The following is a 22,390-nucleotide window of genomic DNA, read 5'->3' as shown; positions in this document are numbered from 1 at the left end:
TAAAACTCTATTTGACCTTGTTCCGATAAACCCTCTTAAAATGTTAAATCATGTTCACGTTTTTATTTCTGCTATTGGAAATAATGCGTTGCCAAGCGTACGGGTAACAAGAGTAAAGGAAAAGATCAACCAGGAAACACCCCATTGTCTACCTGTAAATTCCTACAGATAACTATAAATGACAAGTGAGGTAATTCGGGAAGAGAATAAAGGGAGTATAAAGTTAGTAAATTGCTTATGACATTTTCCCTTCGTGACAGGTTTTAAAGCAGGAGCGGCTGGCACTGTGTATTATACAGACACGAACCAAGGACTTACTCACAGGCCAGTGCTTATCAACGAAGCAAACCACACCGTGTTCGGCGAGGGATTTACAAAACTTACAGTGGACAACGTCGATCGTAATCCCGATATAGCGACAATAATCATCAACGAAAACAGCTCCTACTACGAGGTTGATGAATTAGAAATGAAGAATCACGGTTTGCTCCACATACACGGTAACAATTCAAGTTTTGTTGTCCACAACTTCACTGGGGACCGAACAGGACTTGTCCAACTTAGACCAGGCCAGAAGATGTTTGTTCAAGTTGTAGAGTCCAAAACGGGTTACAGTGTTGCTCCTGTTAGCTATAAGATAGATCAAGGTGCGGAAATAGTGTTCCCGTCGAGTTTGACACTTCTGGGGACTAGATGTTTCTTTGAGGGTCTGGTTGTAGGTGTTCATCGACTCATTGTTGCCGAGGGTGCCGATGTTGTTTTTGCTTCAACCACCCAGACTGGTATCAAAGAAAACGAGAAATTCAGATTCCTTACCACACCTGGTAACATTACGTTTGCAGAAGTGTACGTTCAGAAAGGCTCGCGGCTTGAGTTTTCTCGTATCAACAACACACTGGTCTTTACAGCGATCATTTTCCGGTTGAAGTATCATGCATTAGTCAACATCAATCACGGTGAAATCGATTCATCGTGGGCTTGGGTGGAAAGCGAAGGCAGGCTTGTCTTGGACTACACTGGGCATCCAGCCGAGATGGGTCCTGGATCCGGAACTACGAAAAACTTGATTGGATCAGGAGCGAGTCATGGCGGTGAAGGTGGTGTTCACCAGGCAGGGCAGCTTGGAGGAGAGCCCTATGGCTCCATATACCGAGCAGTTCATCTTGGCAGTGGCGGGGGTAACGGACAAGGACGAGGTGGATCTGGTGGGGGTATGCTTCATTGGAGAATTGGTCAGGAGATTGAGCTAGATGGACTTGTCACCTTGCGAGGTGGCAACGGTTCTGGTGTAAACGCTGGTGGCGGTAGTGGTGGAAGCATTCTCATCGAGACAACAAATTTTACCGGTTATGGAGAAATTAATGTTATGGGAGGAGACGGCTCAAGTCCCAGTGGATCCGGTGGCTCAGGTGGTCGAATTTCTGCCCATGTTCGTTTTAGGCACAAGTACGCCGGTGTTTACAAGGCCTACGGAGGAGAAGGGAAAACTAATGCTGCAGCAGGCACAGTGTACGTCGAAGAAACTGCGCGAGGACCACAATATGCTGACTTGAAGTACGACAAGAGCACGAATACGACTTACGTCAGTGCAACCCACAGGTACATGGAAGTTGACAATGAAGATCGCAAAACTGAGATGTCTTCAATGATGCTGGAGACTGAACATTTGTTTTATGAATTAGATGAATTGTTCCTCACTAGACAAGCTAACCTGCAGGTCCGACATCCTCCAGGAAGTCCTAATGTCACTGTCATCATTCACCGCTTCCTCGGAGATGGCTCAGGAAGATTTCATGCCAGGGTGAACCAAACAATATACGTGGAAGTCGTTGAATCGGAGACCAATGAGACCACCGCACCGTGTAGTTACAAGATTGATCAAGGAGCTGAAGTTGTCTTCCCTGCTGTTGTCAACATTTATGGAACTAGGAGCATTATAGAAGGACGAATAACGGGAGTAGAACATCTGATCATCGCAAGTCAAGGGTTCGTGGAGTTCTCTTCCACTGCTCAAACTGCTAGAGTTGAGAATCGCCGATACGTAGAGATAGACGAGAAAGGTAACTTTTCATTTGCTACGGTAACTGTTGAAAGGAATTCAAAATTGACTTTCAGCCGTATTCTTAACTACACATTGAGCTTACGATGCTCCGAGTTCAGAATCAAATATGAAGGACTGATGACAATGAATCACGGATACATTTACTCGGCATTTGCGTGGATAGAAAGCGAAGGTATCTTGTCCCTGGATGGAACGGGATTTGGCCCGGAAGAGGGTGTTGGACATGGTACAACCCAAAACAATGTAGGATCTGGGGCTGGTCACGGTGGGGAAGGTGGAAAAACAGATCATGGAGAAGGTGGAATCCCTTATGATTCTGTTTACACTCCTCGGATGTATGGCAGTGGTGGAGGAAATGGCCAAGGAGTGGGTGGTTCTGGCGGAGGATCGATGTTCTGGATCGTTGGTCAAAGACTTCAGATCAACGGGCTGCTGTCTTCAAAGGGAACTGATGGAACAGGAACGAATGCCGGGGGAGGTAGTGGTGGCAGCATCTTAATAACCACTACGAACATGACTGGACACGGTGAAATCTCTGTCCCAGGAGGTTCTGGAACCGGTTCGGGAAGTGGAGGATCTGGTGGACGAGTCGGAATTCATTGCCGGTGGAGATACAAATACGGGGGTAAGTTTACAGACCATGGAGGTCAGCAGGGCCGATATGGGGGTCCTGCCGGTACAATTTATAAGGAAGAGAACTTTAGACCTCTTGAGTACCGTCATCTTAAATACATGAAAGAAACGAACACTACCATGTTAGCTGTCGATCACACGTACGTACACATCGACAACGATGGCCACGATGTACCCGGAGCAACTGTTTTGATGGAGGAAAACACGACATACTACGAATTTGACGAAATGGAGTTAACGGGTCACTCACGTCTTCTGGTCTACCATCCTGGAAATGTTACCGTCATTGCTGTGGTACATAAATTTATCGGTGATAAGAGTGGACAATTTCACATCCGTCGAGATCAAAAGATCTTTGTAGAGTATATAGAGTCAGAGACAAACAAAACCGAAGCGCCTTGCAGTTACAGGATCGACGTCGGAGGGGAGATCATTTTACCATCGGAATTTTCCATGCATGGCACTCGGTCAGTCTTTGAAGGAATGATCGTTGGCGTTCGGGATTTGTTTGTTTCGTTCGGTGCTACTGCTGATTTCTATTCAACGGTACAGACAGCCCTCATAGAAAACAACAACTACATTGCAATATCAGAGCCAGGAAATATTTCGTTTGCTGTCGTTATTGTTAAGAAAGGTGGGGATATCGAGTTCCGTAAAAACACAGGATTCTTGAGAATTAATGTTGATGAATTAAAAATAAAATATCAAGGGAAACTGAACATGAACCACGGTAAAGTATTTTCAACATTTGCTTGGTTGGACAGCCAAGGTCATTTCAACTTGGACGAAGGAGGCAATCCTGCCGAAAAGGGACCTGGTGCCGGAAGAAGTACTGCGATCGGCACTGGTGCTGGTCATGGAGGAAAAGGGGCTCGTGAAGGAGGACAAGCTTACGGTTCAGTTTATCGCCCCTTGGTTCTTGGTAGTGGAGGTGGTAATGGCGGGGGAACGGGTGGGAGTGGAGGAGGACAGCTTCTCTGGGAAGTTGGTAAGCGTCTTGAGTTGAACGGCCTTATTTCAGCCAAAGGTGGCAAAGGAGATGGAGGAAATGCGGGTGGTGGCAGTGGTGGCAGCATTCTTATCAAGACAACAAATATGACCGGACATGGGGAGATTGTTGTCACCGGCGGGTCTTCTTATAACCATGGAGCTGGAGGAGGGGGTTCTGGGGGACGAGTAGGAATACATTGCCGATGGAGGTATACTTACGGTGGCAAATTCACTGACCGTGGTGGATTTGGAACGCAGAACGACTATGGTGCACCCGCAGGAACAGTTTACAAGGAAGAAAATGTGCGTCCACTTGAGTACCGCATACTGAAGTATAGTAAAGAGACGAACACGACTTACCTAGCTGTGGATCACACATATTTACACGTAGATAACGAGGGACATGACGTACCTGAAGCCACTGTCCTGATGGAGGAAGGAACAACTCATTATGAGTTTGATGAGGTTGAGCTAACTGGACATTCACGACTCATCGTTTACCATCCAAATGAGACCCAAGTTACAGTGATAGCGCATAGGTTCATTGGAGACAAAACCGGACAATTCCACCTGAGAATTAACCAAACTATCTATGTGGAGGTTGTCGAATCTGAAACAAACAAAACTGAAGCGCCATGCAGTTATCGCATCGACAAGGGAGCTGAGATCGTTCTTCCTGCCGAATTCCATGTCCATGGGGTTCGGTCTGAGCTTTATGGCCTGATGACCGGAGTACACTTTCTTTTCCTCGAGGACGGAGCAACCCTGAAGATAGCATCATCAGCACAAACAGCAATAACGGAGAACCGAACCTACGTCGACATCACACGACCTGGCAACTGCTCCTTTGCCCATGTCATAATCAAACAAGGCGGTCTCTTGGACCTGGTGCGTGTGCAGGAGGTTCTTGTTTCCGTTACGTCATCTGTTTTCGAAGTGCTCCACAAAGGAACCGTGAAAGTGAACCACGGCATATTTTATTCCACCTTCGCTGAAGTGGAAACTAAAGGTGAAGTTCTGCTGGATGGTGCTGGGCACCAGGCAGCTACCGGTCCTGGTGCAGGCTCGACCTCTGTAAATAGCGCAGGATCTGGAGGTGGATTTGGTGGACGCGGAGGACAGTCGTACAATAATCATCACGGAGGTGGTGCTTACGGATCTGTTTATAGACCATTGTCTCTTGGTAGTGGGGGAGGACATGGGCAACTGAATGGTGGAGGCGCAGGTGAGTTCCATTTGGATTATCATTTTTCTAAACAGGTTTCTCATTTAAACGTTATTGATTGAATGTAGGACTGATGCAATTCTCAGCTAGCCACATGAGAGAAACAACCGATGAATCACCTAAAGGAGACATCGCGAAAAAAATTAATTATTTCTTAACTTGTAGATCACTTGGACAATGACTTTGTTTCTTTTTTGTCCAAACTTTTTTTCAGGCGGAGGATCGCTGTGGTGGCAAGTTGGTAAACTTATTCACCTTGACGGCCTCATATCATCGAAAGGGCAGAGTGCAACCAGTACCAGTGGGGGAGGTAGCGGAGGAAGTGTCCTTGTGGAGACAACCAACATCACTGGACATGGCGAAATCAACGTCAATGGGGGAGACGCACAAAGTGATGGAGGAGGAGGATCAGGCGGAAGAATTGGAATTCATGTTGATTTCCAAAATAACTTTGGTGGTACGTGAATGCACGCCAATTGAAAAACACGTGGCTACAAAGTTGGTGATCTTACGCTTTTAGTACAAATCCACCGGTCACGAAGGTTTTGTTTAATTAAGTCTGGTTACTATATCTCTTTATGTCCCTAACGAATCGCTGAAGGTCCTTCAATTTGGTGTTTTAGACTGACGTATGCTCACCATGCATCACCGTTACGAGCAGTCATCTAGAAGACAGCTCTTCAGAAATGCATTGGACATTAAAGTATACCAAGTTTTCAAACGTGACCACGTATCGCACAACACTCTTAGAATTTAATTTGTGGTAGACTTACTCTGTTATTTTAGTATCCGGGGTTGAATTGCAATACTCTTCGCAGTTTAGTGAACAATCTAGTGATCGATAGTTTTTATACTTTATAGGTAAATTCCACTCCGTTGGCGGCCGCGTCTCTAGCTATCCCAATAACGCTGGAGCAGCTGGTACGGTTTACAAGTACGAAAGTCGTCGCGGTCCGCAATACCGTGAACTCAAGTACAACCCTGATGCGAACTTAACCTCCTTCAAACCCGAGCACGCTAAAGTGAAGGTAGACAACGAAGACAACAACGTAGCTACGCCGACTGTCATCATGGAAAATCAGACGGTCTTTTACGAGTTTGACGAGATGCAGGTCGAGGGTCATTCCACAGTGACCTTCTACCACCCGGAGAAAGCAAGGAATGTGACAGTCATCGCTCACGAAGTTACAGGAGATAAGACTGGAATCATCAAACTGGTGGCCAGACAGCGCTTGTTTGTATTTGTGGTAGAGTCTACACACACTTATATGGACGCCCCGTGTGGATTTTTCGTAGAGGAGTATGCCGAGGTTGTCTTTCCCACAGAGGTGATTCTACGTGGCGAAAGTTCGACCATAAGAGGACGATTAACTGGAGTAGAAAAGCTTGTTCTTGAGAGAAATGGCATGGTGGAGTTTGGAGGTACAGCACACACTGCTAAGTTACCTGAAGAGTCGCAGTGGCTGGCTGATAATCCATTTGATCCATTCACTCCCGGTCTCATCATCATTCCTCAGCTTATCATTAACAATGTGGGCGTGGTTAAAGTTACCATGACACCTGTCAGAGTTGTTCTTGATATTGCAGACACGAATGTGAAAAAAGGTGGGTGCATTCCATCTTATACTGCCAGTTTTGAGCTCAGTTGTTTGAGGGCAGATTAGCGCGAATCCAATATTACAAGTTAAGTGAAGAGTGTCTTTTATTATTTTCGTTGTTTATGTGGAGTGTTACATTTATCAAAGTCAAAACTGAATGGCATACGGTAAGATATAAACAAAACGCGTACTAAAAAACTGGGAAAAAATCTGATGTTGAAAGTCGCACCAAACATACATTGGCCTAATCGTGTTTTGAACGACCGGACCTTGTTCTCATTCATTGCAGTAATAGCCCGTAGGCTTACTGAAGGCAAAACGTGGAATGTGGTAGTAGCAACACAACAGCCACTGCCTTTAAACTGTAGATTCTACCCTAAAATGCCGGCATCCTTAACTGCATATTTACATTCCAAGCAGTCATTGTCAAATTCAAGACTTGTTGGCGAAGATGGGGGTTTTGTATGACGTGCGATATGTACCGTTCCAAGAAAATTTGAGATTGCGAGAACCCAGCCTATGGAACCTTGACAACGACAACGCTGTTTTAAACCTGGTTAACGTAAAAGAAAGATCCCCTTACTAAATATTTTGATTCTTAAATTTCACCTTTTATCAGGCGGTCAACTTGTCCTTGCTACAAACCATGTGACTATCAACGCCGACTGCGTCATTGTCGAACGTGGGGGCCTGATAGACTCGTCAGGTGCTGGTTACCCAGCCGGAAGTGGCCCTGGAAGTGGATCTGGACATACGGGTGGAAGTCATGCCTCACCAGGTGGTAGAGCAGCCTCCGGGAGTCAGTATGGCTCTGTTTACTGGCCCCAAGAACCCGGAAGTGGTGGTGGCTACGGTGCTGGTGGTGGATGGCTTTATATTCAGACCGGAGGTCATGTGATTGTGGAAGGAACAATCAGAGCCAATGGTGTTGGGGAGTCGTCAAGCTCGTCCGGTGGGGGAAGCGGTGGAGCCATCATTGTGAAGAGCTTATTCCTCAAAGGATATGGAACCATTGAGTGTCACGGAGGTCTGTATTAGGATGATTTTAGCATATTTGTAAACGTCCACCAAGTAAGTGATCGAAGAATTCGTTCCGCCTCCATTCCTCACACCAACATCGGCAATTTATTTGAATTTCGCGAGAGGAAAAACACGGCAATTTAAAATATAATATAATTTATAATTACAGTTAGAAATTCTTTAGAGTTGCCACCAGTTAGAAATGGTATCCAGTTAGACTTTAAAATTTTGCTGGTTCTAGATTCTCTCGCTTAAATCATTGTTATCGTAGATTACTTTGGGGTCACATTTTGTGCCAAACGTGCTTTAAACCAATTGAAATAACTTTAGTAGGCAATAATTCAATGTTTGAACCAAAAGCGTAACTGAACTCTCAGCCTTGTCTTACATTTGTTATGAACATGTTAATGTCAAGCGAAGAAATGATCCTCACTTTTGTATTTGCAAATATATACAATTGTAACTAAACCTGAAAAAAAAAATTGTTTGTACTTTAAGCATTTGCAAACAAAATTTTAAACTCACATGTGACTATTTCAGGTCCCAGTTATGAAGGAGCTGGTTCAGGGGGGCGTATTGCGGTGAACCTCACAGAGAGCTTCATCTTCGGAGGTGCCTTGACTGCCTTAGGTGGCAGCAGTGGCACCAACAGACATGGAAGTCCAGGAACAGTTTACATTGATGTAAATGTAGGAGAAGAGCCTTATCGCGTGATACAGATTGATAACAACAACAGGGACGATCTGTTGCTAGTGACACTGGCCGAAACGAACACTGCATTTTATCGGTTTGAGAGAATTCACCTAGTCAGGCGAGGAGCACTCGCGATCAAAGAGGTGAGCTAAAAGGTCCAAAATTTATCATATAGGGACCATTCTTCAGCCATTGCTGCTCATGTGAAAACCGCACTGGTTACAACGTAAAATGGGATCATTTTGACATTTTAAAGTCCGGTAAACGGACTTTCATTGCAAAATTAGGGAGACTCTGTTCATTCAAGTGCTAAAACCTTCCCTATATGTCAATGTCAGTAGTGAGAAGTTGTTGCTTTACTTGCTGTTTCTCCTCGTGATGTCTAGACAGATTAACGTACTGCTGCAGATCATTTTTTCTCAGTCTAGGTTCCACACCTCTAACATTTACGATACATAGTTTTCAAAACTTGTAATGGTCACTTTTGAAAATTCTTGTTGACTATAGCGTACGAAACGTCAAGTTCTCAATTCAAATGCGTCGGAATACAACGTTTATCACCGTGGTTTGTATTATATTCTTATTCAAGCTACGATGGCCTAAGAACTCTCAAGAGATGTATCTCACATGATACTTCTGGCTGGATTCTTTTTCCACCAAGCTTTTAGGTCAAGTCATTTTCTTTAGGACACTTTTTTTATGATTACTAAAATGACTGAAAAATGAAGGAGGACGTTTCTGTACAGTTTATTAGTGCCCTGTAATCCTCGGGGAAATCCTAGCTTCGTTATTAAGGATCGTTGTTTACTTTCTTTAAGGTTTCTGGAATGGTTTCAGAACTGTACACCAGAAAAGCCACAGGTGACAAAACGGGCTTGTTACTTGCGTTACAAAATACCCGGATATACGTTGAGACGCACAGCATTCGTACCGAGGCGCCCGTCAACTACCAAGCGAATACAGGAGGTCAGATTGTACTTCCCGTTCGTACCACCCTACGAGGTACCAGGACGTCAGCTCTAACAGTCAACGGTGAAATCCACGGCATAGAGGAACTAAGATTGTCTTCCAATGTTGCCACCCTTGTAACAGAAAAAGGCCAGTCAGCTTGCCTGGAATGTAACACCACTTACACAACACCTACCATCGGCCATTACTGGTTCAGGAAGCTTACAGTCTCCCTTGGAGCGACCTTTGAAGTGCAGAGTTCGTCCCGGAACATCGCTACCCAATCGGTGCATCTCCATGTTCGTGAAACTGCGCTAGACTACACTGGATCACTCAAAGCCGATACTGTCAACGTACTGACGGATTATTTCAGCATTGAGTTTGACGCAACCACCGACGCGTCGTATTCTGGTTGGCCTTCCCAGCAGGGGCCTGGAAGCCTTGGAACCTGCTCAGGAGTATTTGGGGCTGGTCATGGTGGCGCAGGAGGTTCCGGATATTGGACTGGATGTGGGCATTGTCCAAGTAGTTCAACTGCAGGTACGAACATTTGTTCGTTTTGGTGGCCTAACGTGACTGGGGCATCGTCTAAACGCAGAGGGTTAGCAGAGGGCAGACATTTCGTCAGGTCTAAGTCCTTCAAACGAATAATTCGCATTTTTTAAGGATTTAGTTATTGCTTTTATCTTTGTAATTCGACTGTTAGGTTACAATGTTCTAGCAACTGATCATGTATTACTAAAAGCAACATTAATACATTGAAAATTACTATGCTGATTAACGTTCTTCATAGCCCCGAAGTTAGTCATTTCAAGGTGGTTTTTGTAGCCAGGGGCTGGTAATAATATAAGTATATCTATTTCACAGGAACATTGTTCTGGTCAAATATATCTTATTACTGTTAGCTCCTTCACGTCATGACAACGAACGTGTAGACTAAGTGGTGTGTTTACGCCGAAGAATAAGCAGTGCCATTAGAGATGTTGTGTTCTATTTTCTTGTTTCATCTGCATGTATTGTGAGACCCTCTTTATTTTGCAGGTGGTAGCCCTTACGAAAATGTATGTACCGCTGAACAGGCCGGAAGTGGCGGGGGGTGGAGCTTAGCTTCCGGTGGAGGAATCGCGTACGTAAGTGTTGAGAACCTCTTGGAGCTCGATGGTTCAATCAAGGCAGATGGAAGTGATGGAGACACTGGGAGAGGCGGGGCGAGCGGTGGAACTCTTTGGGTTGCTGGGAGACACTTTGAAGGACACGGCCACCTTACTGTCAAAGGAGGTATAGGGAGCTCTCATTCTGAATGTTGCAGTGGCAATCCTTGCCATACTTGGAGGTACTACTATGGTGGTGGGGGTGGAGGGGGACACCTTCGTCACTTCTCACCCGATCACATAAGGCGGGACGTTATTCGAAACAGGGATGTATCCGGTGGCGCCAAGGGTGGCGGGAGTGCTGGCAACGGATACAATGGACAAATTTGTTCAGACGGTCACCACTGCAGTGGACACGGAACATTTTCAGCTCAACAAAGAAATTGCACGTGCAATGCAGGATATTATGGCGTGAACTGTGGGTACCACTGCGATCCCTCAATCACGTGTCTTGGACACGGACGGTGCGCTGCGTTTGGCGGCTGCGACTGTGATCCCGGCTATGTTGGTTATCGATGCGAACATCACTGTAACGCAACACGTGACTGTCATGGAAATGGACGATGCAGCGTGACTGGAAAGTGTGTGTGTGATCCATGTTATACCGGCGAGGACTGTAGGTACGAATGTTCGGGTAATGGTAGTTGCATTGGCGGCAAGTGCAAATGCAATCCCTGCTTCATTGGAACGCATTGCCATTCTTTATGCTCAGGACACGGCTCGTGCAATAATGATACCTGTATCTGCGACAGTAAATGGAAGGGCGATTACTGCGAAGTTCCCAAGTGTCCAAACGACTGCTCTGGAAATGGCATATGCAACAGTGCCCTTCTGACGTGTTTCTGTAACCCGGGGTGGCGTGGCGACGACTGCAGCCAACCTGACTGTCCAGGCGAGCCGGATTGTTATAATCGGGGGACATGTGCAACCATAAACGGCACCATCGTGACGTGCATTAACTGCTCCATCGGGTGGATGGGCCCAGCCTGCGATGATCCTTGTGTTCATGGTGTTCAAGAACCAATGGACAGTGGATTTTGCAAATGCGAACCTTGCTGGGCTGGGAAAGGCTGTGACTCTCTTTGCATGGGTCGTGGTACGTGTTTGGAAAGCGGCATTTGCGACTGTGATCCTCTCAAAGGCTGGCGAGGTGACGTTTGCGAAGTGCCTGGATGTCCTGGCCTCGGTGAAGATTGTACTGGTAATGGTGACTGCAATAGCGCCAGTCACGAGTGCACGTGCTACCCCGGGTGGGCAGGTATCGGTTGCCACATTCCAGACTGCCCTGGCGCACCCAACTGCAATGACCGCGGGTACTGTAATGCTACTATGAGTCCTCCTCAATGTCAAAACTGCACTCCTGGCTGGATGGGACCTGCATGTGCTGACCCATGCAAGTATGGAGAACAAGTTCCGATGGACAGTGGACAGTGCGTCTGTTGGCCAGGATACTCAGGTAAGAGAAAAGCTATCAGGTACTATCACTATGTAACTTTAAAACTACCGTAATTACGATACTTTTTACTTGAGGTGTGATGTTTCGCGGATTATAGGTGTGATTTGGTTGATATATAGATTTTCTATGGACTGACCTACCAAAATAAATAATTGCTATTTTGGTTTCTTTAAGGTGTTGGTTGTGATAGTGAATGTTCCGAGCACGGTAAAATAGTCAACAACAGCTGTATTTGTGATGTGGGATGGCGAGGAGACCTCTGTGATAACCCAGGCTGTCCTGGTATTGGATCCGACTGCACAGGCCACGGAATCTGCAATTCAGTCACCCACATTTGCACATGTAACGAAGGCTGGGCTGGCCAGGGGTGTGAAATCCCCAACTGTCCAGGATCCCCTAACTGCTTTGAACGAGGACTATGCAACGCTTCTGTAGATCCCCCTAAGTGTCAAAACTGCTCTAAGGGCTGGATGGGACCAGCATGCAATGATCCTTGTGTACACGGTCAACAGACTCCAATGGACAGCGGTAACTGCGTTTGTGAGCCAGGCTGGGTCGGTGTAGGGTGCGACAGTGAATGCTCAGAACATGGAACGATTGTGAATGACAAGTGCCAGTGTGATGTTGGATGGCGCGGAACGTTCTGCGAAAATCCCGGATGTCCAGGAGATGGTGAGGATTGTTCGGGTCATGGCGAGTGTAACAGTGCCCTTCATACATGTATCTGCCAGAATGGCTGGACAGGTGATGGATGTCACATCGCAGACTGTCCTGGAAATCCAGACTGTGCAAACAGAGGTAAAAGTATTCAACATAGTTGAAATTTAAATTCATAAAGTTTTTTGTCCAGTATTGTATTTGAGAAACAGCTGCTTGCTTTGTACTTTGCAGTCAATTGGATGAAATTACTTTAATTCAATAAGAGGGTTAGATTGTAACCATTAGATACAAAAAGGCCGTTACCATAGGGAAACTTTGAACGTTTCAATTATGTCGGAGACAATTATTGTTATTTTGTTGTTAGTAGTCTCATGTAAAAGTGAGCCTTGCGAGATAGCATAGCCTTTTACAGTCAGAATCTTTTTTTCTTCTGAAAGACAGACAGGAAGGCAGACCGACAGAGAGACACACACAGATAGGGTGTGGATTCACACAGCAGGTCTAACAATAGTGACTTCATCCTTTTGCATTCTCGTTCATTTTGTCTGTTTATTTTTTCAAGGTTTCTGCAACGAAAGCTCTAATCCTCCGACGTGTACCAACTGTATAGCTGGCTGGATGGGTCCTGCTTGTGAAGATCCTTGCACAAACGGAACACAGGTGCCAATGGACAGTGGAAATTGTGTCTGTGATCACTGCTTCACAGGTCGCGGATGCAATGTGGAGTGCACAGGACACGGAATTTGTGTCGGAAATAAGTGTCAGTGTGATCAACTCACTGGTTGGCGAGGCTCCCTATGTGAAGTGCCTGGATGTCCAGGTTCTAATGGAAGAGACTGCAGTGGAAATGGAAAATGTGACAGTGCAAACCATCAATGCATCTGTCTACCAGGTAGGCAAAGGAGAACATTTGGTTGTGTTATTGCGGAAGGTCTTGTTTGGCAGGATAAAGCATTAACCGAAACCATGGGAGCCTTTCTTGTAGGCATAGAAACAGTCCTCGATGTAAAGCAGTTCAATATTTGACAGACAGTCAACTTCCAATTGGTTCTATGTCTGCATCTGATTTGGCGGGGAAGATTTCATTATCTTCTTACAAAGCTTGGAGAGTTTTCAGTTGATTATATTCATATAATTAAACCACGACAGTATTTTATATTCATATGATTAAGCCATGACAGTAGGAGGTTAATTTGTTCTTCGGTTACTATTCTTGACTGGATACAACTGCACCTAGTGTCCTCTTATAAGTTACAGTTAATTTGCAAATGTACCGTTTTTGTTGATCATGCCTGACACTGGCACGAATCTTGTGGTTACTTTATGGCAGATTTTCTAGTTTGAATATATTTTAATCAGCCTGTGAGGAATGCAAATCTTACTACTTTATATCGTTTAATGTCTACTTTTTAGGTTGGACTGGTGTTGGGTGTCACATCCCGGATTGTCCCGGTATTCCAAACTGTTTTGGTCGTGGTCACTGTAACACAACTAATCGCGTGACACCAGAGTGCACAGACTGTATTCAAGGCTGGATGGGTCCAGCTTGCAACGATCCCTGCGTGCACGGTCACCCTAAAGATGGTATATGCGTCTGTGATCCCTGCTTCACTGGAAGTGGATGCCAAAGTGAGTGTTCCGGGTTTGGCGAATGCATCAACAACAAATGTAATTGTGGCCAAGAGCCAGGAGCTGCTGCTATGGGGGAATACTGTGAGCTGCCGGGATGTCCAGGGCAATGTACGAGCCCTGATCATGGTTTTTGTGACACAAATTCTAAGAAATGTATATGCGCGCAAGGATGGGCCGGAGACGATTGTAGCACCCCAGACTGTCCAGGAAAACCGCTCTGTTCTGGCCATGGAAGTTGTAGCAACTCAAATCCAAGAAGGTGCAATTGTGAGCCGCAGTGGGCTGGTGAGATGTGCGAACTGCCTTGCATAAATGGAACAAACTACGGAAACTCTTCAGGCTGTATTTGCGACCCGTGTTTCTCTGGATCTGGTTGTGATCTTGAATGCTCGTTACATGGTAGCTGTGTAAATGACAAGTGTATATGCGATAAAGACATGGGATTCAAAGGTGACGTGTGTGAGATCGAAAGTTGTCCCGGATTCCCATTTGACTGTAGCAATCATGGAAGCTGTAACGGAGCGCTCAAGCAGTGCCAATGCGATCCTGCCTGGTCAGGTCGGGCATGCGATATTCCGGACTGCCCTGGTACCCCTGACTGCAATGCGCATGGCACGTGTATTGCACCCACAACAGACGATGAAACACCAAAGTGCAATTGCTCAAAAGGATGGATGGGCGTAGCTTGTGAAAAACCCTGCAAATTTGGGACTCCAACTAGTGATCATATTTGCGTCTGTGACAAGTGCTACAATGGAGCCGCCTGTGACATGCTGTGCTCCAACCATAGTTCTCAGTGTGTAGATGGACAATGCGACTGTGGGTTTATAGGCTGGCGAGGACAATATTGTGAAAAGAAAGGATGTCCTGGTTACAAGAAAGACTGCTCAGGGCATGGACAATGTCTGACGTCGTTACAAACGTGTATCTGCGATGCTGGTTGGAGTGGTAAGCCTGTTTATTTGTGTTTGATATTTTGCCATTATACCTGACCACAACTTGTTGCCTATATGGGAGAGATTATTAGGTGAAGAAAGAACTGGTCAATCCCACCAAGCACTAAACAATAAGGAAACCGTTTTTAATTTTCAATAGCACTCCGTCCGAGCGACTACATCCTAACGAGCCCTACAATTACTGGGAACTGATTTTCCATCTGGTTCTTGGTAATAATGTTGTTGCAGTTTTCGTGCATTGTGCCCAGTGTTGATACTGCGCTGTAGTGCTTCAGCGTAAGGAACGCAACAGCCCTTTAAACCATCGAATAATTACATTGTCTGTTTGCGTTACACGAAAATTAAAAATTATAAATTTAAAAAAGGTTGTTTTTATACGCTCTTGATTGTGTTTAGATTTACAGGGCGTATTTATTTATTAACATAGCGTTGAAGTTATTTGCGATTTGCTTCTTTTAGTTTAAGGAACCAACTTTGATCAAATGTGTCGTATTCAGAGTCACCTTTTTAGCCTTTTCGATTGTACGCTCTTGGGTATTGTCATAATGCAATTATTTAGAATCCCACTAAAATACAACGTAACATGCATTTTTCTCCTGAAGGACTCTACTGTGATTGGTTACTTCTATATCATGTAATAAGTTTCATTTATATGCTCAATAGAAAAGTAAGGCAAAATTTGAGGTAATAACATCTGATTGGAACTTTTCCGTTGCACAGGGATTGGCTGTGAGCAAACTGACTGTCCTGGTGAACCTGATTGCAACAATCGAGGTCAATGTATACCAGCTGAGACTCCTTACTGTGGTGACTGCGAGCCAGGCTGGGCAGGAATAGCCTGTGAAACGCCTTGCGTAAACGGCACTCAAAACAAAGATGATCCAACCATTTGTGACTGTGAGCCTTGCTTCAGTGGAATAGAGTGCGATGAGTTCTGTTCTTCGAGACCTAATGCCACATGCGTTAATGAGACATGCTACTGTGGTTTTGAAGGTTGGCGTGGACAATTTTGTGAAAAGAAAGGGTGCCCCGGTTTGTTCAACCTCGATTGTTCTGGACGCGGTACTTGTAACAGCGCCACTCAGACGTGTGACTGCAATCCAGGATGGGCTGGACGGGGATGTGAGGAGCCTGCTTGCCCCGGTACCCCAATGTGCGGAGGCCATGGTACTTGTGAGACGTTTGGATTCACATCTTTCTGTTCTTGTGATAAAGGGTGGATGGGTCGAGCCTGTGAGACTGAATGTGAACATGGTACTCCCCAAGAAACAAGCGATGGTTTATTTGTCTGTCAGTGTCATGATTGCTACAGTGGTGTATCGTGCGACCAGGAGTGCTCTGGACGTGGCAATTGTACAAATAATACATGCGACTGTGGATTTGAAGGCTGGCGAGGTTCCACGTGTGCCACGAAAGGTTGTCCTGGCTGGGGATCTGACTGCTCTGGCCATGGCTCCTGTATTACTGCTTTAGGTCTATGTTACTGTAGACCCGGCTGGTCTGGTGTAGGTTGCCATATACCCCAGTGTGCAGGCGGTGGAAATTGTAGTGGGCATGGAATCTGTGATGGACTGGCTCACGATCCTCCAGTTTGTGTCTCGTGTGACACGGGTTACATGGGAGAAGGTTGTAACCAACGTTGCATTAATGGCACAGTAATTAAGTCTTCAAGCGGAGATACGTGTGAATGTGGAGCCTGTCATACTGGAGTTGACTGTGGCACGGAATGCAATGGTCACGGCAAGTGTGAACAGGGCGTTTGCGTTTGTGACAGCGGTTGGAGAGGGGCTAAATGTGAAACAGTGGGTTGTCCAGGCCAAGGGGTAGACTGCAGTAATCATGGTGTCTGTTTGCTAGTTACACAGCAGTGCGATTGCTTTAATGGATGGAAAGGACAGGGCTGTGATGTCCCCGACTGCCTTGGTGTGCCAGATTGCAACGCACTTGGAACTTGCTACGGAGGCGTCGATCCCCCTATCTGTGTGAATTGTACAAACAACACGATGGGTCCTTCGTGTGAATTCCCGTGTGTACACGGCAACGAATATCCACCAAACAGCGTTATTTGTCAATGTGATCCATGTTACACCGGACTGGCTTGTGACATCGAATGCTCTGGACAAGGAACTTGCAGACAAGGTGTTTGTGACTGTGACCCAGGATGGAAGGGCCAAACCTGTGAAACGTTAAACTGCCCTGGAGAACCAGACTGCAGTGGACGAGGAGCTTGCGTGCAACAAGGCTCTCCTGCCACGGCAGTGTGCCTCTGTAATCAAGGATTTGATGGTGATGATTGCAGCAAACTTGTCTGCCCTGGTCAACCTATGTGTAGTGACAGAGGGAACTGTACGCTGATGGGTGACATTCCAACCTGTGCATGTAACCATGGCTTTGATGGGAGCTCGTGCGAGCGTTGCCTACCTCAGTTTACTGGATCTGAATGCGAAAAATGCGTAGCAAACTATATTGGATGGGCGGTTGGCTGCGACGTTAACTGTGTCCATGGCAATGGAACAGGGCAAAACAAAGACATATGCACGTGTCATAATGACTCACAGTTGGGCTACTGGAATGGAACAAGCTGTGACCAATGTGTCTTTGGCTGGGGTTTACCGACCTGTACAGTCTGCGATGAGGCACACGTAGGAGAGAGGTGTAATGTCGATTGCGTCTCTACGCATGCTCAGTATCGTGACAAACTGGACGGAGGTTGGGGTAAACACCCAGTGGAACCCTTTCTGAATTGCCTGTACAACACCGCTCAAGGCGACGTGTTTGCTTGGTTTGGTTACCGGAACAGAAATCCTCACAACGTGTACTTGAACACAGGACCGAGCAACTTCTTCTCGAGGCCTTATCTAAATATTGTTCCAGGTGGATTGAGCGGATTTGTTCGCAAACTCAGTGGCTCTGACAATACTACCAGTAGCCTGATCCCATTATCAACTGAAGATTATGGTCAACCTCAAAAGTTTGCACCGGGTAGACATGACAAAGCTTTTATAGTAAGGTACGATTGAACTTAAATTACGTTCACTTTCACTAGCTGCTGATCATTATTTGTTTGAACTGCATCAGCCATGTGCCGTATACAACTCAGATTTCAACCGTCAAAAGAGATACTCGTTGATAGGTTGCAAGAAAAGTGTTGAATTAATGGTTTAAGCCTCATACCTTTTGTTTTGCCAGAATACCTTGAGTTGTTTTTCTCAAGATAAAAATATATCATTAAAAATTTTGGTATTGCCCAGTTAGAAAAAAAATGTAGGACGCAATTTGTAACAATGTAGTGTTTAACGCTGATGGTTCTTGAAATATGTGTCAAAAGGTCTGTTCTGCTGAGTAGAACAATTTACTATTAGCGATTGCAAATAATTTGTTTTCAGCTAATAATGAGCTGAATTTTTCTTTCCCTCGATTTTCCTTTTTACAGTATTCTAATAATGCTCTACGTGTATCAAAGTTCCTTCTTTTCCTTCACACAGATTGCAAGACTCGTATCCAATAGCCTGGATTGTAGCATTTCCAGTATCCAACGAGAGAAATGCAGCGGTAGTAGATTCGTCTATGGTCCACTCCATGAGATGTACAGACAGTGAGGCTCAGATGAACAATGTAAGTTCGAGTCTGTCAGTGTTGTGAATCCAAATTTTTTATTTCTTGACTCCCTTATCTACTTAAAAACTACTACACCAGTTTTCAAGGAAAACACGACTAGCCACTACATAGCACTTCCCCTGGTAAACTGAAGGGGTACAGATGTTATTTGACAAAGGAAATCAATTATTCCCGTATTATCAAACTATTACGGTGAGGAAAATAAATTGGCATTGACAAAATAAATCATGTGATAAGGATAAAGCGTTTTCACCTTAGTCTCAGGCGAGGGTTGTAAAATCAAAACCAAAGTGACCAGTCACAAATTACTCGGACCATCCTGTGTACCAATCAAAACCCAAAGCAAATATGTCTGGCCGACTTGTAGCTCGGGAAAACGTGAGGGAGTGGGTCACGATTGGCTTTTGTCTTACTCCTGATTGGATAACAAAGAGGCGCGAGTTTTTCAAACCAATCGGTTGGCGTAGTGATGCAAGGCTAAAGTAAATGCGAATTACTTTCGATACTCAAATGAAAACCGTTCTAATGTACCCTACTCCTTTACGCCATACGTCTCTTCAAATTTACCCTGAAAATGACACAAATATCGCACGCATCTAACATTTTAAACGGTATTTTTTTTCTCTAGATATCTAGTGAAACCTACACATGTTCATGCAACGATGGACACTGGGGTCTAGCATGTCAGTATGATTGTCCTGGTGGGCCACTTACGCCATGTTTTAACAATGGTCTCTGCAATAAGACCACGGGATTGTGTTCGTGTGACCCTAACTGGCGCGGAGACGTCAACTGCACCACCTGCTCGGACGGTTGGCATGGCTTGGATTGTTCAGTCGTCGTGCAAAGTCCAAACAACCAGACCGCGGCGGCATTTGGACATGGTTACTTCATTACACTTGACGGAACTGGGTACAAGTTCCTGGGAAATGGAGAATATCACCTGATACTGTCTCAGTCGTTAGAGATCCAGGTTCGGATGGTCCCGTGTTTTTCATCGAGTTCGTGTTTCAACGCTGTAGCAATAAAGATCGAACAGAACACGTTGTTGGTCCATTCAAGGTTTGCTAATCAAGAAGAGCCTATCGTGTTTGCCAATGGGAGGAGAACGTATTCTCTTGAGTTCGACTTTGGCCCAGCAAATCAAAAGTTCACGTTTAAACGAATATCCCGGTTACAGTCTGTACTCTCCTCGATTTACGGTGTTCAGCTCATAATCCGCTTGTACGACCGATATCTTGATGTCCACTTACGCGTTGACAATCAGACTTATTGTCAGGCCAGCCAGGGACTTTGGGGCAACTGTAACTCCAACTGGTATGACGATTTATCTAGCAGAGACGATAGACTAATTACAGCAACAAATGTCTCGCAATCATACATTCACGAGCTCTATGGAACGTCTTGGCAAGTAGCAGAGAAGAACAGTTTGTTTGCCTATGACATCAACAACTACCACGAAAAAAGAGAACTTTACGGTGGAGGCTATGCATTGCATTTCAATAACTCCGGTGCGCACACTGGAGAAATCTACAGTTTCACGTCTTCAGACATCACCATCGAATTTATGGTTCGTGCTGAGAGTCAAAACGGTACGCTCCTCTCGTACACCAGCACAAAGATGTTTGCTGTGGTACTTGACTCTGGTAAGATCAAACTACGCTATGAAGACACCATTTTAGACACGCTGGCAGTCATTCACACACACAAATGGAACCATATTGCTCTGGTCTGGTCTGTATCGACTCGAATTCTCCAATTCTACCAATTATACTACAACGATGACGGCGGACAACGAGTACACAGCCGAAACTTTCCCATTCCGAGTAACGTCAATGTGTTTCAACCGGGAGGAACTCTTGCCTTAGGGTACTGCCAGCCAGCACCAGGAGGACTAAAAATACCACTGAAGGAGGGTTTCATCGGACAAATTGATGAAGTGCGAATTTGGAATCAAAAGCTGGACCCGTTTACTATTTCGGCTAACTGGAGAAAAAATCTGGGCTGTCGTCTACCGATTCAAAACCTTGCAAGTCTTTGGAAGCTCAACGAAGGCGATGGCACAGTAGCGCACGACTGTGTGTCCAGCGCCCATATAAGATTTCGATCAGGTATCTGGCAAGGGCCAACATGGGTGTACTCTACAGTTGACATCCCGAACTTTTCAGTTGACATTGAGATCTCATACAGCTTCAGATTTGGTAGCACCTGGATGAATGTAGAGCAGACATGTTACAACCTAATCTTTGCTTCGTCGCTGAGATCACAGTACACCGTGCTGAATACTGCAACGCGATGGTTTTATCACATGTCATGCGTAACATCCGTTACCAGAAGTAGCCATTATAGTGATGCTTACTGGCCATTAATGGCTCTATCAGATTTCTATCAACTGTTTGCAGAGCACTCTTCGTGGTATGCTCAGAGCTTGTGTCGCCATGTATCTGTTGTTAACTTCCCAGAGTGGTATGGTGTAAACTGTGCCCAACAGTGCAAATTTGGCCTTCCAGGAAACAACAGCCGTGACAGCAGCTGTGTCTGTATGAAAGGATTCTACGGTGTAAACTGTTCAAGAGAATGTCCCGGTGGTTACAACGTTCCATGTAGCGCCCAATCACCATGCAATAATTTCACCGGAAAATGCTCCTGCCCAGTTCAAGCAAACTCCACTCGTGACTGTAGCGTCTGTTCTCCAGGATGGGTTGGAGCTGACTGTTCTGTGGCACTCGGAGGAAATGTCAGCAATGTAGACAACGTCACATGCCAGGGATTTGGAGCAGCGCACTACACAACCTTTGACGGCGCTGGCTACACTTTTGGCACCTATGGAGAATTTTACTTGATGAAAACCAATGAGTTTACAGCTCAGGTCCGACAAATCCCCTGTATGAGTGGTTCGTTTTGCATTTCATCATTGGCAATGAAAACGGGTTCAACACAGATAACAGTTAGAGCTTCTTACAACGGCAGTGGAATGCCACTAGTCTGGTTCAACCGTAGACTGACAGACACAACATCTCTAAACCTGGAAAATGACTTTATATTTCGTAGAGTTTCTCCACAGACGTATGAAATCAGAAAAGATAGACCTGACAACATATTACTAAGAGTGAAAGCTTGGAAGAAGTATCTTTCCTTCGAGATAACTTCTGCCGGTTCTTTGTGTACTGTTGCTTCTGGACTTTGTTCCTCATGCGACTCAAGCATCGCAAACGACTTTACAAACAGTACAGGTACGGTGTATTGGGGTCATACCATCTCACAGCGTACGATAATTGACATCTTTACCTCCCAATGGACAGTGTCGGCAATTGACTCACTGTTTGTATTTGGCTACACGAGCTATAACGAACAACGAGAAATTACTGTGAATGGATACGCACTGAAGTTTAATGGTACAATTGCTTCCACCGGTCCTCTAAATACCGCTTTCGTAAAAGGCCAAGACTTTACTCTGCAGCTATTTGTTAAAGTTGATGCTCTTGGAGGTACAATCATATCTTATGCAAAAGGATTCACTTTTGCCATCGTGAACGATGTCAGCGTTAAAATTTATGTCGGTGGAGTTTCGTACGACATGGGAATCACACTGCCTCTGGGATCCTGGATTCAAGTTTCTATCGCATACAGTTCCTCTACAGGTAAGAATACCTTATATGTGTGGTTCTTTGTATGAATTTCCTGTCATTTTAATGTAGCTAGATATGTCGTTCGTGTAATTGTACTTCTCCGAGAAAAGGTTTCATTG

The 22,390-nt window shown here is 45.3% G+C and overlaps 1 protein-coding gene across 1 annotated transcript in view; it reads left to right on the top strand.

Moving 5' to 3' along the window:
- Positions 1-22,390, top strand: part of LOC110049839 (uncharacterized) — a 116,880-nt gene that overhangs the window by 79,228 nt on the left and 15,262 nt on the right. Inside the window, exons 52-64 of the mRNA XM_089290559.1 lie at positions 261-4,910; positions 5,125-5,367; positions 5,772-6,515; positions 7,128-7,535; positions 8,069-8,364; positions 9,040-9,709; positions 10,211-11,776; positions 11,951-12,574; positions 12,999-13,328; positions 13,850-15,016; positions 15,745-18,034; positions 18,510-18,639; positions 19,271-22,283. Of these exons, the coding sequence (XP_089146685.1) occupies positions 261-4,910; positions 5,125-5,367; positions 5,772-6,515; positions 7,128-7,535; positions 8,069-8,364; positions 9,040-9,709; positions 10,211-11,776; positions 11,951-12,574; positions 12,999-13,328; positions 13,850-15,016; positions 15,745-18,034; positions 18,510-18,639; positions 19,271-22,283 (16,131 nt within the window). The remainder of the gene's footprint in view (positions 1-260; positions 4,911-5,124; positions 5,368-5,771; positions 6,516-7,127; positions 7,536-8,068; positions 8,365-9,039; positions 9,710-10,210; positions 11,777-11,950; positions 12,575-12,998; positions 13,329-13,849; positions 15,017-15,744; positions 18,035-18,509; positions 18,640-19,270; positions 22,284-22,390) is intronic.

This window comes from Orbicella faveolata, unplaced genomic scaffold (assembly GCF_042242905.1).
Source record: "Orbicella faveolata isolate gen_17 unplaced genomic scaffold, um_ofav_v1 contig_2, whole genome shotgun sequence".
NCBI lineage: Eukaryota > Metazoa > Cnidaria > Anthozoa > Scleractinia > Merulinidae > Orbicella > Orbicella faveolata.
The sequence above is the reverse complement of the archived record's forward strand: the minus strand, read 5'-3'. Positions and strand labels throughout refer to the sequence as shown.